We start from the raw sequence: 21,900 nt of genomic DNA, 5'->3' as shown, positions 1-21,900 counted from the left end.
GCCGTGTCGAATCCGTGTCCGTGCTACATAACCTACAAGCCGTGGCAAAGATGATTTACCTCCTCCAGCAGCTAATATATCGTTGCTGAAAAAAAGCTGATACCTTGTAAAGTTTTTCGTAAGTTCGGTAAAAACCAAATGTGCCTGAAAAATCATTACAACTATTTCTCTTTAGGACACATATTCTCTACTCAAAATGCAAACAGTTCCTAGCATTCATGGGGATTGATACAATTAAGTATGACTTAGGGGCAGAACAAAATATATTCTAGATGCAATTTTGTTCTTGGACAAGTGCCTGTTGCTCCGTATTACCGAAACTCAAACCATAAACATAGGCTTAAGGAAGTGTCCATAACCAAGGAACCAACTTTTATGGGTTGGCCATCAACAGTTACCACTTTTTGCCAGTCATATTCCCCTTCTTCTCCTATCTCTGTCCCTTTCTCTGGTTCTATCCTTCTCGAGATCATCTCTATCTCTGCTCCCGCTCTTCTCACGCTCCCTTCTTTTATCCCGATTCCTGTCTGCGTCGTTCTCTCTTTCTCTGGCCAATGACCTCTTCTGTGGGCTATGACTTCTACTCTGGCTACGGTGCCTCTTCCTTGAAGAATCAAGACCATCATCACGCCTCCCTTTCCTCTCCATAGAAGTTCTCTCTGCATTTTTAATTGTTATAAAAGTTGAATAAATAAGAGCCTTTCTGATTTTTCATGCTGACTATATGCTTATTTAAGAAAACATCATGTCAATCCATTAATATGCTTAGTTTATATGCAAAAAGACACAATAACAACATTAAAAATCCAAGAGTTTGAACTCCTGCACCATGTGATTCAAGCTGCTAGCGCATATCACACAAGTACAAACAAAGTGGTGATGGTTGGCAAATGGATGCTCCTTTTCTCATCCTTAATCAACTAGGTGGTTTTTACATATGAAAATGGTAATTGGATGGGAGGGAAAAAAAGAATTTTATCTATTTTAGCATGAATTCATAATCTCAATGCAGAATTTTATATGGAAACAAATTAAACAAAGCCACTGAATTAAATGCCAGAAACAAAGAATATCGAAACTACTCAGTAATGTTGTTGAGTAAGGACTGATTACAATAAAGATTTTCCAGAAAGGTCCCAAGAGAATGCACGTGCTTTCAAACTTTGAGAAGCAAGCTAAATCAAGTAAGTTGCCAGAAAAATTAGATCACTAAATGCAGAAGATGAGAACAGTTTCATGTTTAAACTTACGAGATGAATGCCTACTGGACCCTTCTGCAGAATCTAGCAAACCAAATTCTAAATGAAGCCGTTTACGATGATTTACAACCTTCTTCTCTATGTCTTCAGGATTCTGGATGCCTCTTTCTTCAAGAGTCTCCCGGTATTCCATTACAGCAACCTCTAATCGCCTAAGTTTCTGTCTGTAGGACAAATATCAGCAGCATAAAGTTTCAGTAAAATATTACGCACTACACATAGCTACATGCATACACAATATAATATAAGGAAATTATGACCTCTGCTCTTCACTCATGTTGCTTTCCGGACGAGGAAGACTGCCAGAATCAGTTGCCACCTCTGCCTCATCTTCCTTCTCGAGATCACCTCCAGCATTATCACTTCCGGATGAAGAATAACTTAAACCTAAACCTCGACCGCCTTTTTTATCTTCATCATCACTGCCATCATCCTCACGGGCCCACTTCGAAGCTGGCAATACAGGGTCAGACTTTACTGTCTTGCTTGGAAATGATCTTAACTCAGGCTGAGGAATTGAAAATGTTTGCGCTAAAGAGACGGAAGAAACATTCATATCTTCTAGCTCATCATGTTCATTCCATGTGCTAGAATTATCTGGTTGAGTCCCATGGTTGGGTTCCCTATGGTCCAAACTATCATCCTCTCTTGGATATTTGCCAGAACGGCTTTGTAGGTATCTCATGCCATCATCTCGGTCATACCCACTTTGTTTTTCTGCTTCCTCTAGATTCAGCAATCTTGCAACCATTATTTCCCTACCACCACAAAGAGATAGACCATTGTGCCTGCATCGTCTTTCCAGTTCAGTAAGCGGAAGACCTAATAGCTCCTGCATGGCTGCTCCCTTCCCCATGGCCAATGCAGTATCTTGGTTAATCTTGTTCCCTACAGAAAGATCCTCGGAACTACTTCTGTTTTCAATTTCAGGTGCATCCCCACATATAGAATGGAAAGGTATGACGCCTGAGTTCCCTGATCGAAGGAATGTAGCACGCAGACCGCTGACGTATGCATCAGAAAAGAGAAACCAATCTGCCCATACCTGAAGAACCTTTAAAACTCGTTCCTGCAGCAACCATAATATTCATTGCAGAATGTTAAGAGAGCAAAGAGAATGGGCCAGAATGGCAGCATACACCCTAACGGAGATCCACGTCAAATTACCTTGAGGGCCTCAGCAGTGATCCTTCCTGTGATACTACAATACAAGTCATTGAAACTCTCCATTATGTCTGGTAGTGTTGCTTCGAATTTTGTCCGATAAGCAGAAGCATTTTTCACTGGAGCGCTACTGTTATGGAGGATATCAGAAACAAGCATAAGCCTTGCAACCTTAGTTGGTATAGGTGTTTCTTTAAGCGTCAACGATTCTGTAAGGACCTCAACCACCTGTGTAATAAACATAAGAATACCAAAAAAAATAGAATAATCACCAAGGCATGCACACAACATGCAGAGGTCAATACACTTCTTTGCAAGCAAAATCTGATACTTGGTGGGAAGATAATGCGCCAGTTAGGTTTTATTAGCTAAACAGAAAGTTGTATAAAATGCTGCAAGGGACATTTGCAAAAGCGTCCCAAGAAAAATGGCTTGCCATAGTTGAAAATAGGACAAAATTTCAAAACCAACCCTTTGTGAGATTTATTTTCAAAAATCGACCTATTTGAGGTTTATTTAGCATTTTCGACCTAGTTTCAGCCAGCCGGCTGAAGCTGGGTCAAAATGCGAAATAAATTGCTAAAGCTTCACAGGATTTAGAATCCCGTGAAGTTTAGTCCTTAATTCTGTGCAGTTTAATTAAGGACTAAACTTCACGGGATTCTAAATCCCGTGAAGTTCAATATATAGTTTCAAGTTCAAATCTAACATGATTGCAATAGTTAGCTAAGCGGTTAGCTCAAAGAAAGCTAGACTTTAATCATTCAAGTGGTATTGAGTTTGAATCTCATTCCAACATATTTTTCCCTTGAATTAAAACAAATTACTAGGCCGGAATTTGACTGCACTTCCCATCCAAGACTTATAAACTAATGCTATAACCACTAAACTCACTACACATAATTGCTTAATTTATGAAGTTTATCTATTATAAACTTCACGGGATTTAGAATCTCGTGAAGTTTGGTAGCAAACCACCACATGCGCCAAGCTTTTTTGTTTAGCGCTGAATAATTAAGAACTAAACTTCACGGGATTCTAAATCTCATGAAGTTTTCGCAACTTATTTAGCATTTTCGACCCAGTTTCAACCAGCTGGCTAAAACCAAGGTTTTAAATATCGGATGTCGGGTTCATGTCGGACGGCTGAAATCCATGTCGGATAGCGAAAATCGGGGATATATCGGGGGACATGGACTAAATATCGGATTGCCATATCGGGTGATCCACATATGTATAATATCATGCCCTAAATGTAATCTAACTATCTAAGCATTCCTAAATTCATAACTTCATGACTCTGCACATTTCAACATTCATATGCACATTTAAAATAAAATAAATCTCTCCTTATTAATCAATAATCATTAGCCTATTATTAATCAGTTAGCCTATTATTAATTAAGTGATCAAACATCAAGTAATCATTAGCCTATTATTAATCAAAATAGTCCACAAACCAAACATTCACGTGTGAAGAAGAAAAAAAGAAAAAACAGGAAAATTGGCCGATATGGCCGATTTTCCAAACAAGAAAATCGGCCGATATGGCCGATTTTTCGCCGATATGGCCGATATGTCGGGAAAAAACGATATGCGACTTGTTTTTCCCCGATTTGTGTCGTTGGACCCCTCAATCCGCTATATCGGCCGACATGTCCGACATGTCGGCCGATATTTAAAACACTGGCTAAAACTATGTTGAAAATGCTAAATAAAAGATAAATAGGTCGATTTTAAAAAATAAAGTTTCAAAAGGGTTGGTTTTGAAAATTTGTCCTTGAAAATAAGAAGCCTTATACTTGAATATGGAAAGGATCATTACCTCTCCAGCTGCATCTGCATTGTCCAAAGCAAAACCCATAACTTCTTTTATTTGGCTCCTCTCTAAAGTTAAGGAACGCAATATATCCTCAAATTCATCTCGTTGTGGATCTGTGAGAGTTCTCTCCAACTCTATACGCTATGATATGTTAAAAGCAGTTCAATTAGAAAAGGTTGCTTCCAAACAGGACAGGTCGACTTACCAGCCAGATTGTAATAAACTATATAGGAAACACATGTAGTAAATACAATGTTGTAGAGAAAGTGAAAGGAAGCTCACCCTGCTTCTGCCAGCTGCATATGTCGTGGTTGCATCTTTTTCATGCTCTGGACTTCGAATTGATGGCAAAGATGGTGGAATCCATCTGATTGGGAAAGGACAAAGTATTATGAGTATGACCCAAAAAAAACCTGTGAATGATGCAGTTTAAGGCAGTAACTAATAAGTCAGGTAGTGTAGTTACCTTCCGCTACCAGTGATCATGATAAAAGGCTCTGTCCTCCATCGCTGAAGTGTATCACCCTGCATTGCAAACGTGCACAATATTTTAGAGACCAGTTAGTATCACAGTTTTTCATGCTGAGCTGCCTGAGCATCCCTTGAACAATGAGTAATCAGAATAGTCCATAAGTTTGTCCAGAAATTCACAGCCCTAAAAGTAGATATCCACAATCAAGGACAATGTCAATACCCTCCTTTGGTTCAAGCATTTTAATCATCGTTTTCCTTGAACCTGAAAAAAGATGTACAAATCTTTACATCTTAATTTATTTTTTTCCAAGTTGAGGGATTTCATTGTCCAGCTATATAGTCGGTCTCCATGACAATTTGATAAAGTTAGTTGGAAAATGCTGTGGACAGGCAACAACAACAAATAGGATGTCCTTTCATAATAGGACCTAAGTTAGTATAGAACAGCTAGCTGAGAACAGGCCCTCATCAATTTGTGGAAGGACAAATTTTCAAAAGAGACCCATTTAGACTTTTATTCCCAAAAAACGACCTCATTCAAACAAAATTACAAAAACCGACCTAGTTTCAGCGCTGACCAGCCTCAGCGCTGAAACCAGGTCGGTTTTTGGAAAAAAAAATTCTGAAACTTCACGGGAGTTGAACTCCCGTGAAGTTTAGTAGATGTGCCCGTGAAGTTTAGCAGATCTACTAAACTTCACGGGAGTTCAACTCCCGTGAAGTTTCGAAATATTTTTTTAAAAACCGACCTGGTTTCAGCGCTGAGGCTGAAACCAGGTTGGTTTTTGCAATTTTGTTTGAATGAGGTCGTTTTTTGGGATTAAGTTCACAAATGGGTCTCATTTGAAAATTTGTCCATTTGTGGAAGGATAAAACAAAAGACAAGATGTTCAAACACGTAACTCCTGCAGACAGATATGATGCTCATCTGCCCCTAAGTTGTACCACGATAACATCATGACAAAGAACACCATTATGCTCCTTAGGAAGCAGATATACAAATCAAAGTAGGTTGATGAAAAGATACCAATGACAAAGTTATGAACATCCTACAAAGTAGTGGAATTTAATGGTGTTCGCCCAAGGTATCATGAAGTTGCTAATTAAAGACGTCAATTTATTAAATACATTCTTAATTCAGCAAACAGCAAAGCTAAACCAGCACGGGTCCTTGCATACTTCACAGTGAATGCAAAAGGAATGATATTTGTAGCCGAAAAGTGAATAATCATATCAAAAATTAAATATGCAAAAGAAGTTGAACTAGCATTTCTTGACCTTTTGGGAAAACATTGCAATAAACAAAAAAATATTAATACTTGATCTTTGAGAATAGTTTCTTTTATATTAGAAATCGTGAAACAGCTAATTTAAGGAAAAAAAAATACAATTTCATTGCTTTAAATAATCAACTGTCACCAAGAAAAAATAACTAACTTTATGGAACAACAAAAACGAACTTCCAAAGGCTTAAAAAGGAAAACAGTTATGATGGGCAATTTCATTGCTCTAAATGATAAAACTGTAATCAAGGAAATAGAACATAATAGGAACATAAAAGGCTTGGTCATACAAAATCATCCTTCTCTCAAGAGGGGAAAAGTTTCCTTGTACAGGAATGAACTGAAGTTTTCCTGCACGGATGGAATCAATGTAGGAATTGAACATAGGGATTGACAGAAAACCCAACTAGTGGATCCCACGCAAGCATTCAATAGGAAGCCAGTTCTGCCACTTGGTTAAGAATTTCTCCAAGAGAAAATGTCAGGATAGGGGACATGAGAATATTTTACCGGACAGCTATTCTATCTCAATCTGAGGATCTTAAGATTTGGAAAAAAAAATCTACTATTGTATCCTATCAATAACATTTCAACATTATCCATATATATTTATAACATATCTGCCTTGCTGATAGAATCAACCTTATCTCTATAAAGCCTAGTGAACATATACTTGGAACAAATACAGATGTGGCCTCAGCAAACAGAATCAAGTGTTGCTTCTTAAATAAGATTTGGACCTCTGACGCTAAATATCTTCTCTCCTCATATTTAACCCTAACTCTCATCAATCCCACAACTATGAGGGGAAAAAAAGTAAGAGCTCTATTAAAAGCTTTGCTGCTTGAGGAATACTAGCAACTATACCTGAGCAAAGGAATAGAGTCTCCAAACATAATATGTATGTTCTTTAGATCCAAGCTCAAATAGGAAATTAAAAAGAGGATTCCCACGACCTCTCTCCATAACAGCTTGCTCAAAGGCACATCCACCATCCAGGACATGCAGTGCCATTGTGTCGATAACATGTCTTAGGTGTTTATCCTCTGGTGTAACAACTAATATATCTGGAACATTTGGAGTGAGCACCTGTACAACAAAGCCGAACCTGATAAGATAATGCTGTAATATAAAAACTAATAGTTAAACAAATAATACAAACTCCATAATCTATGCAAGAAATACCAATAGTTTAGTGTTGTTCCTTCCTATAAAAAGGTAAGTCTAATTTCATGTGAGACAAAATTAGTATTTATGAATAAGCATTATGAATGAAATGGAAAGGTTAATAAGAAAAGGTCACTACTTAACAAACCTACCAACTCAGAGCTTTGACTAGTCACGGAAGTTACTGGAGGACCAGCAGGACCAGACAAAATCACAGTGCTGCCCTGCAAATCACACGGAAAGTATCAACGTGTCATATGTCATTTACTTGGCAGATTGAGTAAACCATAAGACGAGAAAGGTACATGAATGTCAAAAATTATGTACTAGGTTGTAGATTTAACTTAAAGCTCAAACCTTAAAAGTAGAGAGAGCATAATTGAAATTATAGAAACAAATAAAGAGAGGGGGAAAAACCTCCTTGTTTCTAATAGCCATGTGCCCAGGTGGAGGAGCAGGCAGAGCTTGTGTTGGAAGTGATACAGACTTACCCCATCCAATCTTCAACTCATACTCATATACAACTACACCTGAAAATCAGAAATCATAATTTAACAGTCAATTTAACTATATAAGAACATGATACCAAGAAGCTACGTGCTACCATCAATGTGATGATGTAAAGGTTCTCCTTGATTGTTATCTAGGTGACAGTGTTTAAAAGCTACATGAAAGAGCAAGCAGACAGCTTTGGAATCAGACCACTAAGTATAACTTAAAACAAGCATTAATTTGCAGTGCAGATCCATCCTATGTAGAAGCATCGTAAATTTTTCAGGGGAGGGAAGGCTCCACTCCAGTTGATAAACAAATATTGCATTCATCCTCCACGAACTCTATGCTTAGTTTGGTCAAATACTTGGATAGCTAAAAGCCAGCTTGTAATAATCTATGTTGCATGGATACAGGTATGGATATAAGACACGGTAAATTTGCAAAAGATAGGGTACAGGGAGACTGCAATATAAATATTTATATCCACATATATTATATATTGGAATTAATAATGTATATGAGAACGAGATGAGAATTAAAATTCCTATCAAATTTTTATGTTTCTTTTATTATGTGGATTAAAAATTGGAAGATATAGTTTTTGAACTAGACATCCAAACAACCTTCAAAAACATAATTTGGGACCTAACCTATGTCCAACAAGCTGCAAGAACTGGATGTGAAGTGTAGGATATTCTATCCAAAAAAGGTATTACAAGTGTTTTAAATTAAAACATGTATTGCATAATTGAGTATATGCACAAATAAATGTATGCATATATGCAAGGAGTGTCCAAGGAGTGTGGGTACAGGTACGGATACACGTTTAGATTAGAAGTACCCAGGCAACATAGGTAATGATAAACAAACACAGGTTGCTGCCACTGCCTCTATCATTAAATAAGAAGTTCCAGCTGAAACAAAAACTGCACAACTGTAGACAGCTCTTCCCATCCTTATTCTTTCTTTTCAACCCTTAATCATTATGGGTGTGAATCGTGATAAACCTATAGGCATACATCCACAAACCTTTGTGCTTCATCAAACAAACAGTACACCTGTCTCGTATGTTAGATACAGTAGATTGGTAAACGCATTTAAACAGAGAGAAAAGCGAGTTAGAGAAGAGCAAAATGAGAAGAAGCTGTGGCAGATTGCTTGAAAGATTTAATCAGCAAATGCTCCTCTTTGCAAGGAAAGATCTTAGAGGATTCAATGAGAGCAGGTATTCTCTCATCCGTCTCAGTTAGCTCGAGTTGAAGCAGTTCTAGCAGTAATTCACCCAAAGGTGAAAGGGGCAAGTGGCAACAACCTAATTTGGAATTATATAAGATAAGCCTGAATCCGCTCTTGCCACTAAACTCAGTAGTAATCTTTCTGGGTGAGAAAGAGCTGATAGGTTAAATAAACATCAAACTAGATGACCGAGAATTGGATCAATATAATTCTCATGTATTCATGGGAGCCCTCATAATCCAGCAGCAAGAAATAAGTAAATTTTAAGTAAAACTGTCATCTATATATCCAAATCAATTGGGGAAACTGGTCTGATGATGTTCAGCGTGAGTCTCCTATAGTCCTATCATAACAAATTTAAATGCAAAATTTATACTGATATAACCACATTTTTCATACAATACAGGACTTTTCAGGGTACATTTTGACATGGGCTAAGTTTGCATGATTCACTTTTTTGTTATTGAGAGGAGGGGGGAAAATTATTAATACTACAACTGGACATCTGAACAAAATAAAAAAGTTTGTAATATATACATTACTCAAATCTGAAGAAGTTATTTCTCGCCTTGTGATCAATCTGACAAGAAACTTTTCTATTATAAACTTCACTTGATTAAGAGTTAAAGACATCAGAAAGAAGTATAAAAACAACTATGACGAAGCCTTCAGACATACATTTGATTTAGAAATGTATCCTTTTCATCCAGTAACTTCAGTGAAGACATAACCATGACTTCATTTTTACTGTCTCGATGCATGTTTATTTGGGTATAATCCTAAATCACTACATATACCACCATACCTCCCTATCTTAGCTTGAAGATTCAGTCAGTCTACATGGAAAATGTCCAAACAAATTCAAATGATTCTCCCTCCCCTTATCCCCATTTGAAGATAGAGCAAACTTCTTGCGAATTCACTTGTTTCATATGTCACTCTTTAGTTCTTATGTTATTCTCGATTTATAACATCTTTGTTTCGTACATGAAGCATGGACAATCCACGAACTTCTGTGTGTCAAGCATAGTTTTAGGATTTATAGTGTGTTGGTATCATTTACACACAGGGATGTCCATGTCAATAAGTTTCCTACTTATCCAAATTCCAACTGAAAGCATAGGTTGTTATAGCCAGCCTGTAGGATTCTAAGAAACTTTCATCTAAAGATTGACTACTATTGTTGAAATCTAACAGGAAAGGACAACAGTCAGCAATGCCAATACAAACATAACCGGGGAGCGCAAATTGGAAACAACATCAAATATGTACCAAAACCAACTTCTCAAGATAAACAGAAACACTAATGATTTCCATAGTAACTTCTATATTGTTAAGAGTTGATGATGTCATTGCCAAAGATGGAATGATGGCAACAAAAATGGTATAGTGGTACAAACAAAGAAACATTTAAGAAGTTCAGTATCATCAGACCTTGCATCTCATCCATGGCAGCCTGCCCATCAGCTCTGTTCATGAATGCAACAAAGCCACAATTTCTTTGTCTCCTGCGCTCCTCTTCTGTTCGAGGCCACATTATTTTCACACTAGCTATGGGCCCAAACCTTCCAAACGTCCTTAATAGAAAATTTTCATCCACCTAGCAGAACCAACAATGAAAGCTATACTTAAACTAATGTTAAAATAAAATAAATTTGCAAGGTTAGCAAATACTACGAGTAATGTTCGGCACCTGTGGTGAAAGATTCCCAACATACAAATTTGTAGTCTGGGGATCCCCATCATCAAATGATCCTAGAAGTTTTCCACTTGGATCAAACTCATCAGGCAGTTCGTCAAAACGTGTTGGCGGCTGGAGAAAAAAAAAAGAGCGATTCAAATGAATAAAAATATTAGCAGTTCTGCAGTAAAAGGGATCTTAAAATAGATAAACATACAAATAAAAAAATAATCAAAAGGCAGCAATTCTGAAACAAGTTGAGTAAACCATAAGTTTCGGAAAATATTGTTCTGCAAAACGGACAAAAAGGTGTACAAGGAAAGAAATTGCAACGCTCCGGCCTGCAAGCCCGTTGGCAGTGTAAGTCCCTAGGATGCACTGAGTGTAACCAGTCACCCATCCCAGTACTACACTTACCCAAGCATAATTTAAGTGAGCAGTTCTTTGGATAATCTACTGCTAAAAAAACATTTAACCATTGTTACACTTGGGTCTCAGGTCTTACCATTTAGTTCCCTGTGCGAAACTAAGTGGGGGCGTCACTATCACTCCATCTCAAATGCGTGACTTCCTCATCGCGGAATGTGAATCCCAGACGTGGCTCCCACCGCACCCACGCGATGTAGCACTTAACCCTACATAGTACTTATTCCACACTACCAACTGCTAACTACTCTAATATTATTTGTCACACATCAGGCACGCGAGCCTATTCCCAAAGTGTAAACCTCCCTAGGGACCCACTGAGTGTAACATGTAACTTCCTAGGAGATCACCCATCCCAGTGCTACTCTCACCCCAGCATGCTTAACTGCAAAGTTGCTTGGCCAATCCACTAATGGTTGACGACTATTACACTTGAGTCTCAGGTTTAAAGGATTTAAAGATTTAAAGGATATCCCAATAAACGAGGCTCCCACCATTGTGGGCTCTGTGGAGGCTTAAACGTACACAGCCTTAACCCCTTATGCAAAGAGGTTGTTTCGAGGATTTGAACCCATGACCTCCAGGTCACAAGGCAACAACCTTAATGTTGCGCGCCAAGGCTCACCCTCATATTATTGTTAATTCCCGATATGGGACTAAAGTGTGGGTGTGACATGTTCCCAGACTGGATACAATAGAAGAGGATATAGATTAACATAACTGGCACTTTAAGCCTGAAAATGCAGGTGCTTTTAGCAGATGTATCTAGCAATATAGTTTGATTAAAGCAATGCAAGTATGCAACTAACACTGCAACAGAAGCAAAAGAATGAGAAATTCTTGCAAGTTAAAGGTTTTGAGGGGACTGTAACATAATATCAAATTTAGGGGACCTATTCTAAAAAAGTCATGTTTGGGGATAGTATCTTAAAACTCCTGCTGTATCGTATTAGTGTGCAGAGATATGGAGGCACCGGCTACGTACATACCAATACTCTTTTACTTGTTTATTTTGTGAGTATAAAATTGTAATATTTAGTTTTCAAATATTGCATACAGATAGAAACTCATTGAAGAACTAGATATTCTAGACACTCATTATCATACATATTTCCAATCACTCTTGAAAATAAAGAAAGTTAAAAAGCTAGCATTTAAAAAACTTCAATATAAATAAACTTTTAAAAAAATAAATACTTAGAATTTCTAAGCAAATTAATTTGCCCCCTGAAAGCGAATCATGCTCAAAAGACGTGACTTGCTTTCTACCCATTACTATTATAACAACGCAATGGACCAAATTCCTCACATTAGTAGACTTTAACCTTAGATGAGCACTTACAGCAGAAGTATCACCATGGCGTCCTTCGCGCCGTTGTTCACGTTCTTGATTACGCTTCTCCCTGAGCTCTTGTTCAAACTTCAGCTCTTCCAAAAAATTATCAATGGCACGTGATTTTCCTTTCTCCTTCTCCTTTGGCCTTCCATCCTCCCTCTGCAAGTTGCCAGAAGAGCAACAGAAAATAATCATCTTGCGGTAAAATCTTTAAGAGCATTTTATAAACCATTGCATGGAAATCTCCATGAGCTGAGTAGGTGTAGAAACATATTATCATCTCACAATATACATTCCAGAATTGTCAAGATATATGAAGTTACTCAAGAATTTGCGTGCTTCTCTTATGTATACAAGATGTATTACAATCAATCACCTGTTTAAGTAGATATCTGACATTCCATTCCATCAGCTATCAGATAGCAAGTGTGTGTCAGTGAGTGAGTGAGTGAGTGTGTGTGTGTGTGTGTGTGTGTGTGTGTGTTTTATATATTCAGCTTCTGGGAGCACAGACAAAGCTCGGAAATTTTAGGGGACCTAATAAGGAGCAAGTTAATATAAGAAATAAAAGAAATCAATTTTATCTTATAGAAAATGAACAACTAGGTTTTAGACATTATGTTAGACAAACATATACCCATGTATCTTGAATTACGAAAGGGTTGTAGGCCTAATTTTCCAATTACACATACACATATATCTGAACAACTAATTAAACTCAATTCAAAGAAGTTAATAAGAAATAACCTAAGCTGAAATTACTTCCAAAAATAAATAAAGATGGAAGCTTGTACCATATGTTGAGACTCTTATTACTTACCTTTCTCGACACAAATTATTCATTGGTGATAATATTTATTACAATCAGTGTGGAGAGCATGTTAAGACCCTTATTATTGCTGAATTTGAATATCAAAGGTTTTCTGGACCTTAAGATTATAACTTAACTAGGACTCATGTGGTTACAAAAGAGGTAGGCATACAGAAGGGACAAAAAAAGTGCAGTGATTGGAACAAAACCATAAGAAATTCAAAAAAGTAGAATAAATAACACCTTTGTACGTTAGCGTCTTTTGTAAGTAAACCCCAAAAAAAACCCAGGCATCCACACATAAGCAATCAGGAAAATGCCCTGCACGCGTAGTCTGTGACTAGATTAACTCGGAAGTTTCAGTATATCATTTGACAACGGTGATGGTGGTTTGATGTTGTGATCCATAGATGGAAGAATCAAATCAGAGACTTTCAACAGTTAAATTAATTGTAGACTTAAAACAGGTCATACACCCTTGAATCTAACCTGACCAGGCATGCAAGCATAAAGCAATCAGGAACATGGGCTGCATGCCTAGTCTGTGACTAGATTAACTTGGGAATTTCGACATATCATTTGACGGCGGAGATGGTGATTTAGTGTTGTGATCCATAGATGGAAGAACCAAATCGCAGATTTTCAACAGTAAAAGAAATTTTAGACTAAACTGGTTGCGTACCCATATTATAGGCACTTGAATGTATCTTGGAGAGCACACTAAAGCTACCATGCTGTATCCCTCCTAGAGTACTCCAAGAATTTCTTCCTTCAGTGGAACAAGGTCCAGCCAATTTGAAAAACCCAATGTTACTAGCAGACAATGGAACAGGTAAAATCTACCCTGACAACTTTATATTGTAGACGGAGGACACACCTATGTATTGATGTGCAAAATCTCCTAATTTCATAGTCCTGTTCTTGTTGAGAAGCCAAGGAAAGGACGGTGGAGTAAATTACAAGTTAGAAGCTCAGTTCTGACTTGCAACGATAGGCTAAATAACCTAAGTTTGCACTTTCCAATAGTATTTCAGGCAGTAGCAGAAAGCAAGCAGCAATAGAGCTTATCTTCAAACTATTTGAGAGTTGCTCAGGAATTGAGTTTCCTAAAACATGGAAAACAAAGGAAGACAGGATTGAAATCACGGAAAGAACAAGTAGAACCAGATTCGACTAGAACAATTTATGTTCAACACCATACCAATTCTATTTTTCAAATCTTTGCAAACAACGGATTGGATCTTTTCATATTTATATGCACATCTAATCACACTCTTTACCGCGTGTTTTGAATATTCAACTGATAACAAACGCATGATGAAAAATATAAGTCAACTCTGTAACTATATGGGCTAAAAAACAACAGGATTGGATCCTTTCATATTTAGTAGCAAATCTAATCACACTCTTTATCGCACTTTTTGAATATTCAAAAGAAAATAGATGGATGATGAGAAATATAAGTAAAATATTTAACTATATGGGCTACAAAATGCCTGCATCATATATTGGTTAACATATCCTTCAAGATCAAGTTCAGCCCACACTTATCCAATTTCCTGACAGCATGGGATAAGGATCAATATCAATCGAACTTCACCAGATCCGCCAGACTCATCAAGCATAAGGCATGCCCAATCTAATCCCAAAAGGCAGAGGCTCACACCTCACAAAAACTCGTTCCAAATAAAGGAAGAATAAATTAAAATCCAACAAGATAACTATAATCACATTTGAAGATTACAATAAAGAATTTAAATATTCATATTGGATGATGTAAAATTATATAAAAGAAATTAAGAACTTTGCTGACCTTTTTCTCAGGTTCTCTCTCTTTATTAGAAGGTGGAGGTAAGAAGGATGGCACATACCTGGAGAAAGGAGTGGAAGAAACATTGTGATAGCCCAACATTTAGTAGTCATGCATTTAGAATATAACAAAAGAAACATATGTTACAATTATGAGAACTGAATCAATACATGTACGTTAAGCAATTAAATCAGGTCTGAGACCTAAATGACCAAGATCAAATGCAGAGGCATCCAGTTATTAAAAATAAAACTAACTATAATGACCAGAAGTACAAGTTTTATGTATGTCCTAGAACAGGTCTGTAGAAGGTTAGGTTGAGACATGACTCTATGAAGCTGACTATGATTGAACCTCTAGCAAGTTTACTAACCTTCGGCCATATCAAATAGATAGGAATAAGGAACTATAATTTATAAGGCCATACATAACCAGGTCAAAGTCTGGCTATTGCTTTTCATACCTATTCCTGACCTGTGCTAGGTCAAAGTACTGAATGGTTGTATGATTGATTTGGTGTAAAGATGAGTATTTGTAGCCTAAATTTTCTAATGTTATATTCAAAGTGTGCAACTGATATTTATCAGACCAAAAAATGATGGCAAAGTGGTAATTTTTAAGAAATTAAATAGTTAAAAGTGGCAAAGTTGTAATTAATAAAGCATGAATAGTATTTTAGAGAGACTCTCCAAATTTTCTCTTCACCCTCCAAATTTGGAGGGTCAAATTTGGAGATCTCCAAATTTGGAGAGTGGTTGGAGAGGCTCCACTCTCCAAATTTGGAGATTTTGCATTTTTAGAGGCCGGTTGGAGATGGCCTAAAAAGACAAAATAGGTTTTACAGTCTTAGTATTCTGACATTTATATTATTACTTTGAAAAAAGTCCCCTTCTGGTTTGCGTGAGCTTTATTTTAGAATTAGAGAGAGCTCTTGTATTCTGACATCTATTATATTAAGAAAGCCTCCATTTTGGTTTGTGTGAGCTTCATTTTAGAAATCCAAAAATGCATCATTCACGCTTGAAAAAAAAAAATCAGCAGAAATGCCCTCGCTCTCATGCCTCGGAAAATAAACAGGAATGTCCTCAAATTTGGAAAGTTCCGAAAAACTAACAAATTGTCTGTTCCCTCTACAATTCAACAATAACACTCCCCAAATTATGTGTCATGCACGCATCGCGTACACCAGAATATTGATCAAAAGAAAATCATAGAGTATGTGTGATAGCTATTTTAACCATCAAGGATAAGAATAGCTTATTATTCAAGAATTAAGAGGGTAACACTACTATATTTCCAAATCCTGAAAATAAACAAAAATTGCTAATTACAGCCTAAAAATTGAGCAAACTCTTAATCATTTTTTTAATTGTTCCAATTACTTTATTGTTCTCAACAAACAAATTGAGCCCAGCCCTTCAGACATATCTAAAATGTAAAAAATATATTGACTGGAAATGAAGAAAAAAGTGGAAGTGGGGTTAGAAAAAAATCATATTATCCTAATCTTTAAAATAAAAGGAGTTGACTCTTTCCACAAGAACTGTGGAATAGAACAGCATTCAAGCAGCAAGCAAGAAAAGCCTGGTAAGCGGTAACAGAACCGTCAGCATAGATGTAACCAGTCAACCAGCTATCATTTGACACATAAAAAGGGAGTTGTTGAACGTTTATAAGATTAAGACAGAAAACCTTCCTACTATTTCTCTGTTTGATTTCATGATTGTCATTGTCACATCATGCTTAACTCACAATCCCAAAGCTTTCCCATTAAAAAATCAGAGAATTTTTTAGAAAAAACTATTTTTGATAAAATAATAAGCAAAACCGACCCTTTTATGAAAATATTAGTAAAATTACCAAAGATATGTCGATTTTGCAAAATACTGACTTTAAAATACATGGGACTAGTAGTCCCGTGTATTTAATGGTCTCTAATTACAGTTAATCTGAAGTGGTCGTCTTGCGTACTTTGTGCTGAAATGTTTAAGGTTTAATTAATGAGAACTAAACACACTGGACTACTAGTCCTGTGTATTTTAAAGTTGAATTTTCACAAAAAAAAATATCAATTTTGCTAATAATTTTACAAAACAGTCGATTTTGCTAATTATTTTTTAAAAAGGGTCTTTTAAAAAATTCTCCTAAAAACATCATGTATAAAACAATGATATACACTTCCACTAATGGCTTGACAAAATTTTCCAACAGGTGTCCAACTGATCAATTGTGCACAAAATATATCCTACTTGATTTTTTTTTTTTAATTTCATAGACAACAAAGGAACCATACCTGAAATTCTAGATAATAAAGAATCTATTTTAATAGAAAGATGATAAGCTTGTGATTGTTAAACCACATGACATAAGGACAGCTACACCAGAGAAAAAGCTAGTCACAAATTAGGGTTTCTAAATTTTTTCTACTAGTTGTTAAAGCACAGTCATGAATTCAATTGGATAGCAGCTGACACGAATCATAACATGTCCCTCCTATAAGCATTTAAGAAAAAAATTAAATAGAGGAAGTTTTTATATTTATTAGCTGGTTTCTACTATTCAGTGCACAAGATAATTGTTACTTCTCACCTGTTCATAGTTTCCCTTTGTTGTACTTCTATACTAAATACAAATGTTCTTATTTTTCAAGTTTCACTCTGAGATATTTCCCTTTAAAAACTCTGGATAGCATCTTTAAGGCTCTAATGACTTGAGGTAAAGTCATGTATATTATTTGATAGGCAATTAAACGAGAGTATACTCACAAAAACTTTGGTAATCAAAAACTAGTTATGTGTCATGCTTCCAATAAAAAGAAAGAACGAAAGAAAGTTGCAACAAGAAGTCATCACCATGCTTCACAAGATCGCTTAAAAATATAAAGAATAAGTGAATTTCAAATGCGTTGCAAGCTTGAAACCAGAAAATTTGAAGATATAGATACAGGAAAGCAAAGAAAACCCGCCAACACATTAGCATGCTCTACTATGCACCACTCATCAAATGCATTTAAAATATAGACTTTGTGGAAGGCTATGAAATTGTCATATATTTGTTGCATAGCACATAATAAAAGACATAATAAGAGGCACATCGCTAAGAACTGCTAGAAAGTTAGAAACATTAGAGAATAAATATCAATTAGAATACAATGGTCAACATGTAGACAAGGTGCAGCTTTCTTTAGGCGTTTGCTTCTCAAACAATCTGCAACTGCAAGAACTGGATCATGAAATTATGCTGCTAGTGATAACAAAACCAATATAGAATTTCAACAACAGAAGTGGCAGTCTGATTTCAATAATGTGAACACTTGTTTCTGAAGTGCTAAATCTGATGTGCAGGGCAATTTTATAGAATAGAAAATCATCCAATTTTTAAGATGGACAAAATGAAGACAAACTTCAATATGTAGGACTCAGGAAGAAAACATAAACTCCATATTCCTACATGAAAGTCACCATTTCAAGAATTTATCTGAATAAGAGTTGGAGAAAAGAGCACCGTGTTCTAAAATATTCTAAAAAAGTAAGATAGTTTCAACCTTTAACACAAAAAAGGATGAGACCCTCGTTTTCTTTTCTTGTTTATATTTGCATGACAGCATAAATAATGCACAACTTTTATCTAACTAAACGACAAATTTCAAAGTATAATTTTCCTTTCATACTAATAAGGAATTAAATTTGCATTTCCCTGACTTAATGAAAACTGCAATTCTCTCTATTTAAGCATGGACACAGCTATCACCAGGATTCCACCTTCTAATCATCAAGTACATTTAAGTTACCTAGTTCCCTTCTTTGGAACAGATAGCCCATCTTTGGAATTTCCACCTGCGATCGTCGAATGAATGAAAAGGCCCATCTTTTTAATTAAAATAATCATGCATAAAAATCAAGCTTATAACCGCCTGCAAGAAACTGAAAGGGAAAAAAACATAACTTGTAAACGGTATAAAACTCATTGAGACTAACCTTCTGAGTCTGCCTTCAGCTTTTCATTTGGATTAATCAACCCTCCTCTAACAAAAGGCTTTGAACCAGGTGCATCATTCGCTTGAAATGACTCCACAAATTCAGCATACAATCGAGCAGTCTCATCCTCAGCTTTCTTTATAATTAAGAAAACAGATAAAAAATTTAATCAATCAACTCCCAACAGATCTCTAATGGTGTTTTAGAATATTTTCATCAAACAAGATTTTCTCCTTATATTTTCTAACACAAGCATTTAAGACGTTAAGCAGTAATTTATTGTTTGACAACAGAAGGAAACAAGTACCATCATAAGCAAAACGACCATAAGTACTTCAGAGTACCTGTGCAAATTGAAACTTACACCCAAAAGTAAAACTTCTATGCATAGTGGGTATAGTCATCTTGACATATTTCTATCCTATCAAAGCTCTTAATTTGCATAATTATTCATAACATTAAAACTGGGAGAATATTAGTTTTCTGTTTAGCTGTACAAAATCCAAGTGTCACCCGACTCCTGAGTGATTTTTCAATCTCATGAAACAACAAACTTCAATCATTTGGGTCATAAAAAAGAGAAAGCAACAGAAAGCACTCAGATTTCCTCACAACCAATAAGCCCTAGTCGAGATCCAGTGAAAAAAGAAAGTAGTAAAAAAATACAGTAAAGGAAAAACATTTACCTTCTTCTTGGCTTCTTCCTCTTCTCGATGCTTCTGAAAAGGAGTCTTCTTTCGATTCATAGAGAAGCTCATCTCTGCAACCGAAACCTAATAATAATAATTAAACATTAAAACACATAAAAATTTCACAAAATCATCTGAGATCGCGTTAAGAATTAGTAAGCAAGTAAACCCTAACAAAGGGCGGAAGAGATTGAGGAGAAAATCTTACGCATCCAGGGGTAGGAATTAGGGTTTCCGGTGATTTTGGCGATGGGAGGGCTTCGATTCTTCTGAGCTGAGCTCGAGGAGAAAGAAAGAGTGAACGCGATGCGGATGTTGGCTATTTGGATCTTAGGGTTATGAGCGGTATCCAAAACCCGATAACCCGATACGTAGTCGGTTCTGAAACTCGCTGCCCGAACGAGATCCGAATCTACAATAGTGGATCCAAATTGCAATCGGGTGCGTATAAACTTGAGCGATACCGAATTTCCAAGGTCCATATAGGTTTTGATACGTGCGTGTTCTGTTTGGTTCATTTCCAAAAAATTATGGAAATGGATTCCCACATAAGAAACCTATTCTGTAAAAATTTTAGGATATCAAAGGAATCCAAAACTTTTGTTTGATATGGAAGGATAAAATAAGGTTTTAGGAAATGGTATCCAAAACTGCTGTTTGTTTCACCCTAAAAATCGGAAAAGCATCATGAGAGAAAAGCACCATGAGGAAAAGCACCATGAGAAGCTGAGCTGGCACCCTCATTTCCAAAAAATTGCCCATTTCCGAGCTTTTAGACAGGAATTGGCCGTTCCAAAAAAAACACTATTTGACAAGGTTTTAGGAAACCATTTCTTTAAAAAAAATGAAACAAACGCAGTTTTGGGATTTCTAAAACCACAAAAATGTTACTTTTTGTTCCAAAAACCGGGTTTTCCAAAAAAACACCCTCAAACAAACACGCCCTTAATGTAAGAAAGAGTTTCCATGCGGCTTGTGGTGGTTTCTTTTTCCATCTCACATCTGTTTGCCCTGGGGACTCTCTGGTTTTGACTTTCACAATCATGTGGTTTATATGGGGGGAAAGAAATATGCGCTCTCATGGTGGTTGTGTTAGAGAGGCCTCGGTTTTGGTGACTCGGATTCCCTGTTTTGTGGAGGAAGGGGATAGAGTTAGAGGTCTCTCCCGTGACATTGCCACCCCTTCCAAATTGCCTTCTGCTTGGTACCCCCTGCTCCTGGTTTGTTAAAGCTCAACACAGATATTATTGTTCCTCTGGAAGGAGATATTATTGGTTTGGGAGGTGTTATTCGGGATCACCATGGACATGTGATTGGTTGCTGCTCTATGGGGATCAAGGGTCCTATGTCTATGGATCATACAGAGTTGTTGGTTGTCATGGAAGGCATTCGCTTTGTTTGGCGTATGAACTCGAGGATTTCAGTGGTGGAAATTGACTCTCTAAAGGTTGTCTCCTTGGTGGACTCTCCTTCTCCTTTTGCTTCCTTGGCTCGTATTGCAGATGAAGTTCGCGCTGGTCTGACTATTACTGACTGCTCTAAAGTTTCTTATGTAATGCACATTGGTAATGGTGTTGCTCATTCTCTAGCTAAGTCGGTTGACTGTTTGTCTTCTTGTTTTTGGTCTGTTTCTGTCCCTTTGTTTTTTAGGCAGAATGTTGTTGAGGACTTGACTAGTTAGGTTACCCTACCTATCTTTAAAAAAAAAAGTTATGTAACTCTTACTGAGGTAATAAATCTCGAAGCAAATAATCGTATGTGCCAGGTTTTTTTTAAGAATGGCCTACGTATATGTTGAAAGGATAAAATTTTGTTTTAGACCCTTTTAGAAATTTATTTTCAATAATCGACTCCTTTCAGATTTATTTGCATAATCCGAGCAAGTTTCAGTCAGGTGGCGGAAACTGGGTCCAAATTGCGAATAAAGTTGAAAATTTTTACGGGATTTAAAATCTCATGAAGTTATGTCCTTAAATAATTAGTGCTAACAAAAAAGTTTGGCTCAAGAGGTAAACTGCTACTAAACTTCACGGGATTTAAAAATCCCGTGAAGTTTATATTAAACAAATTTCATAAAATACACAGGACTAATAGTCACGTGTAATCAGAAAACATTAATTACAAAAGTAATTAAAGTCAGAAAATACACAGGACTACCACTTTTGCGTATTTTACAGTCAGAACCATAAAATACATGAGACTACTGTATATGTCCTATATACAATATAATTACTCCAGACAAGTGAGTTATAATAACATTTTTCATTCAT

At 36.4% G+C, this 21,900-nt stretch overlaps 1 protein-coding gene across 3 annotated transcripts; it reads right to left on the bottom strand.

Moving 5' to 3' along the window:
• Positions 101-19,930, bottom strand: LOC109844016 (protein RRC1-like). Of its 3 annotated transcripts, none has more exons than XM_020413100.1 (18): positions 19,839-19,930; positions 19,628-19,714; positions 18,942-19,077; positions 18,755-18,800; positions 14,968-15,025; positions 12,350-12,502; positions 10,594-10,713; positions 10,335-10,500; positions 7,587-7,699; positions 7,322-7,393; positions 6,870-7,091; positions 4,712-4,770; positions 4,528-4,612; positions 4,249-4,386; positions 2,427-2,651; positions 1,520-2,328; positions 1,330-1,423; positions 101-659 (listed from the first exon to the last, which is right to left on the bottom strand). In XM_020413100.1, the coding sequence occupies exons 2-18, from the start codon at positions 19,697-19,699 to the stop codon at positions 312-314; spliced, it is 2,916 nt and encodes a 971-aa protein (XP_020268689.1). In that variant the 5' UTR covers positions 19,700-19,714; positions 19,839-19,930; the 3' UTR covers positions 101-311. The 3 variants fall into 3 exon arrangements, with proteins under 3 accessions (XP_020268689.1, XP_020268644.1, XP_020268743.1); XM_020413055.1 differs by having other exon boundaries at positions 19,628-19,701; positions 19,839-19,929; XM_020413154.1 differs by having other exon boundaries at positions 1,251-1,423; positions 19,628-19,701; positions 19,839-19,928.

This window comes from Asparagus officinalis, chromosome 1 (assembly GCF_001876935.1).
Source record: "Asparagus officinalis chromosome 1, Aspof.V1, whole genome shotgun sequence".
Classification (NCBI taxonomy): domain Eukaryota; kingdom Viridiplantae; phylum Streptophyta; class Magnoliopsida; order Asparagales; family Asparagaceae; genus Asparagus; species Asparagus officinalis.
Note: the sequence above shows the minus strand (reverse complement) of the source record. Positions and strands in the feature narration are given on the sequence as shown.

Excerpts from the sequence above, each read along its gene's own strand:
- LOC109844016 (XM_020413055.1), bottom strand. Across the intron at positions 10,501-10,593 it reads TTGGGAATCTTTCACCACAG|GTGGATGAAAATTTTCTATT; the intron begins GTGCCGAACATT and ends TGGTTCTGCTAG. Across the intron at positions 4,613-4,711 it reads ATGATCACTGGTAGCGGAAG|ATGGATTCCACCATCTTTGC; the intron begins GTAACTACACTA and ends TTTCCCAATCAG.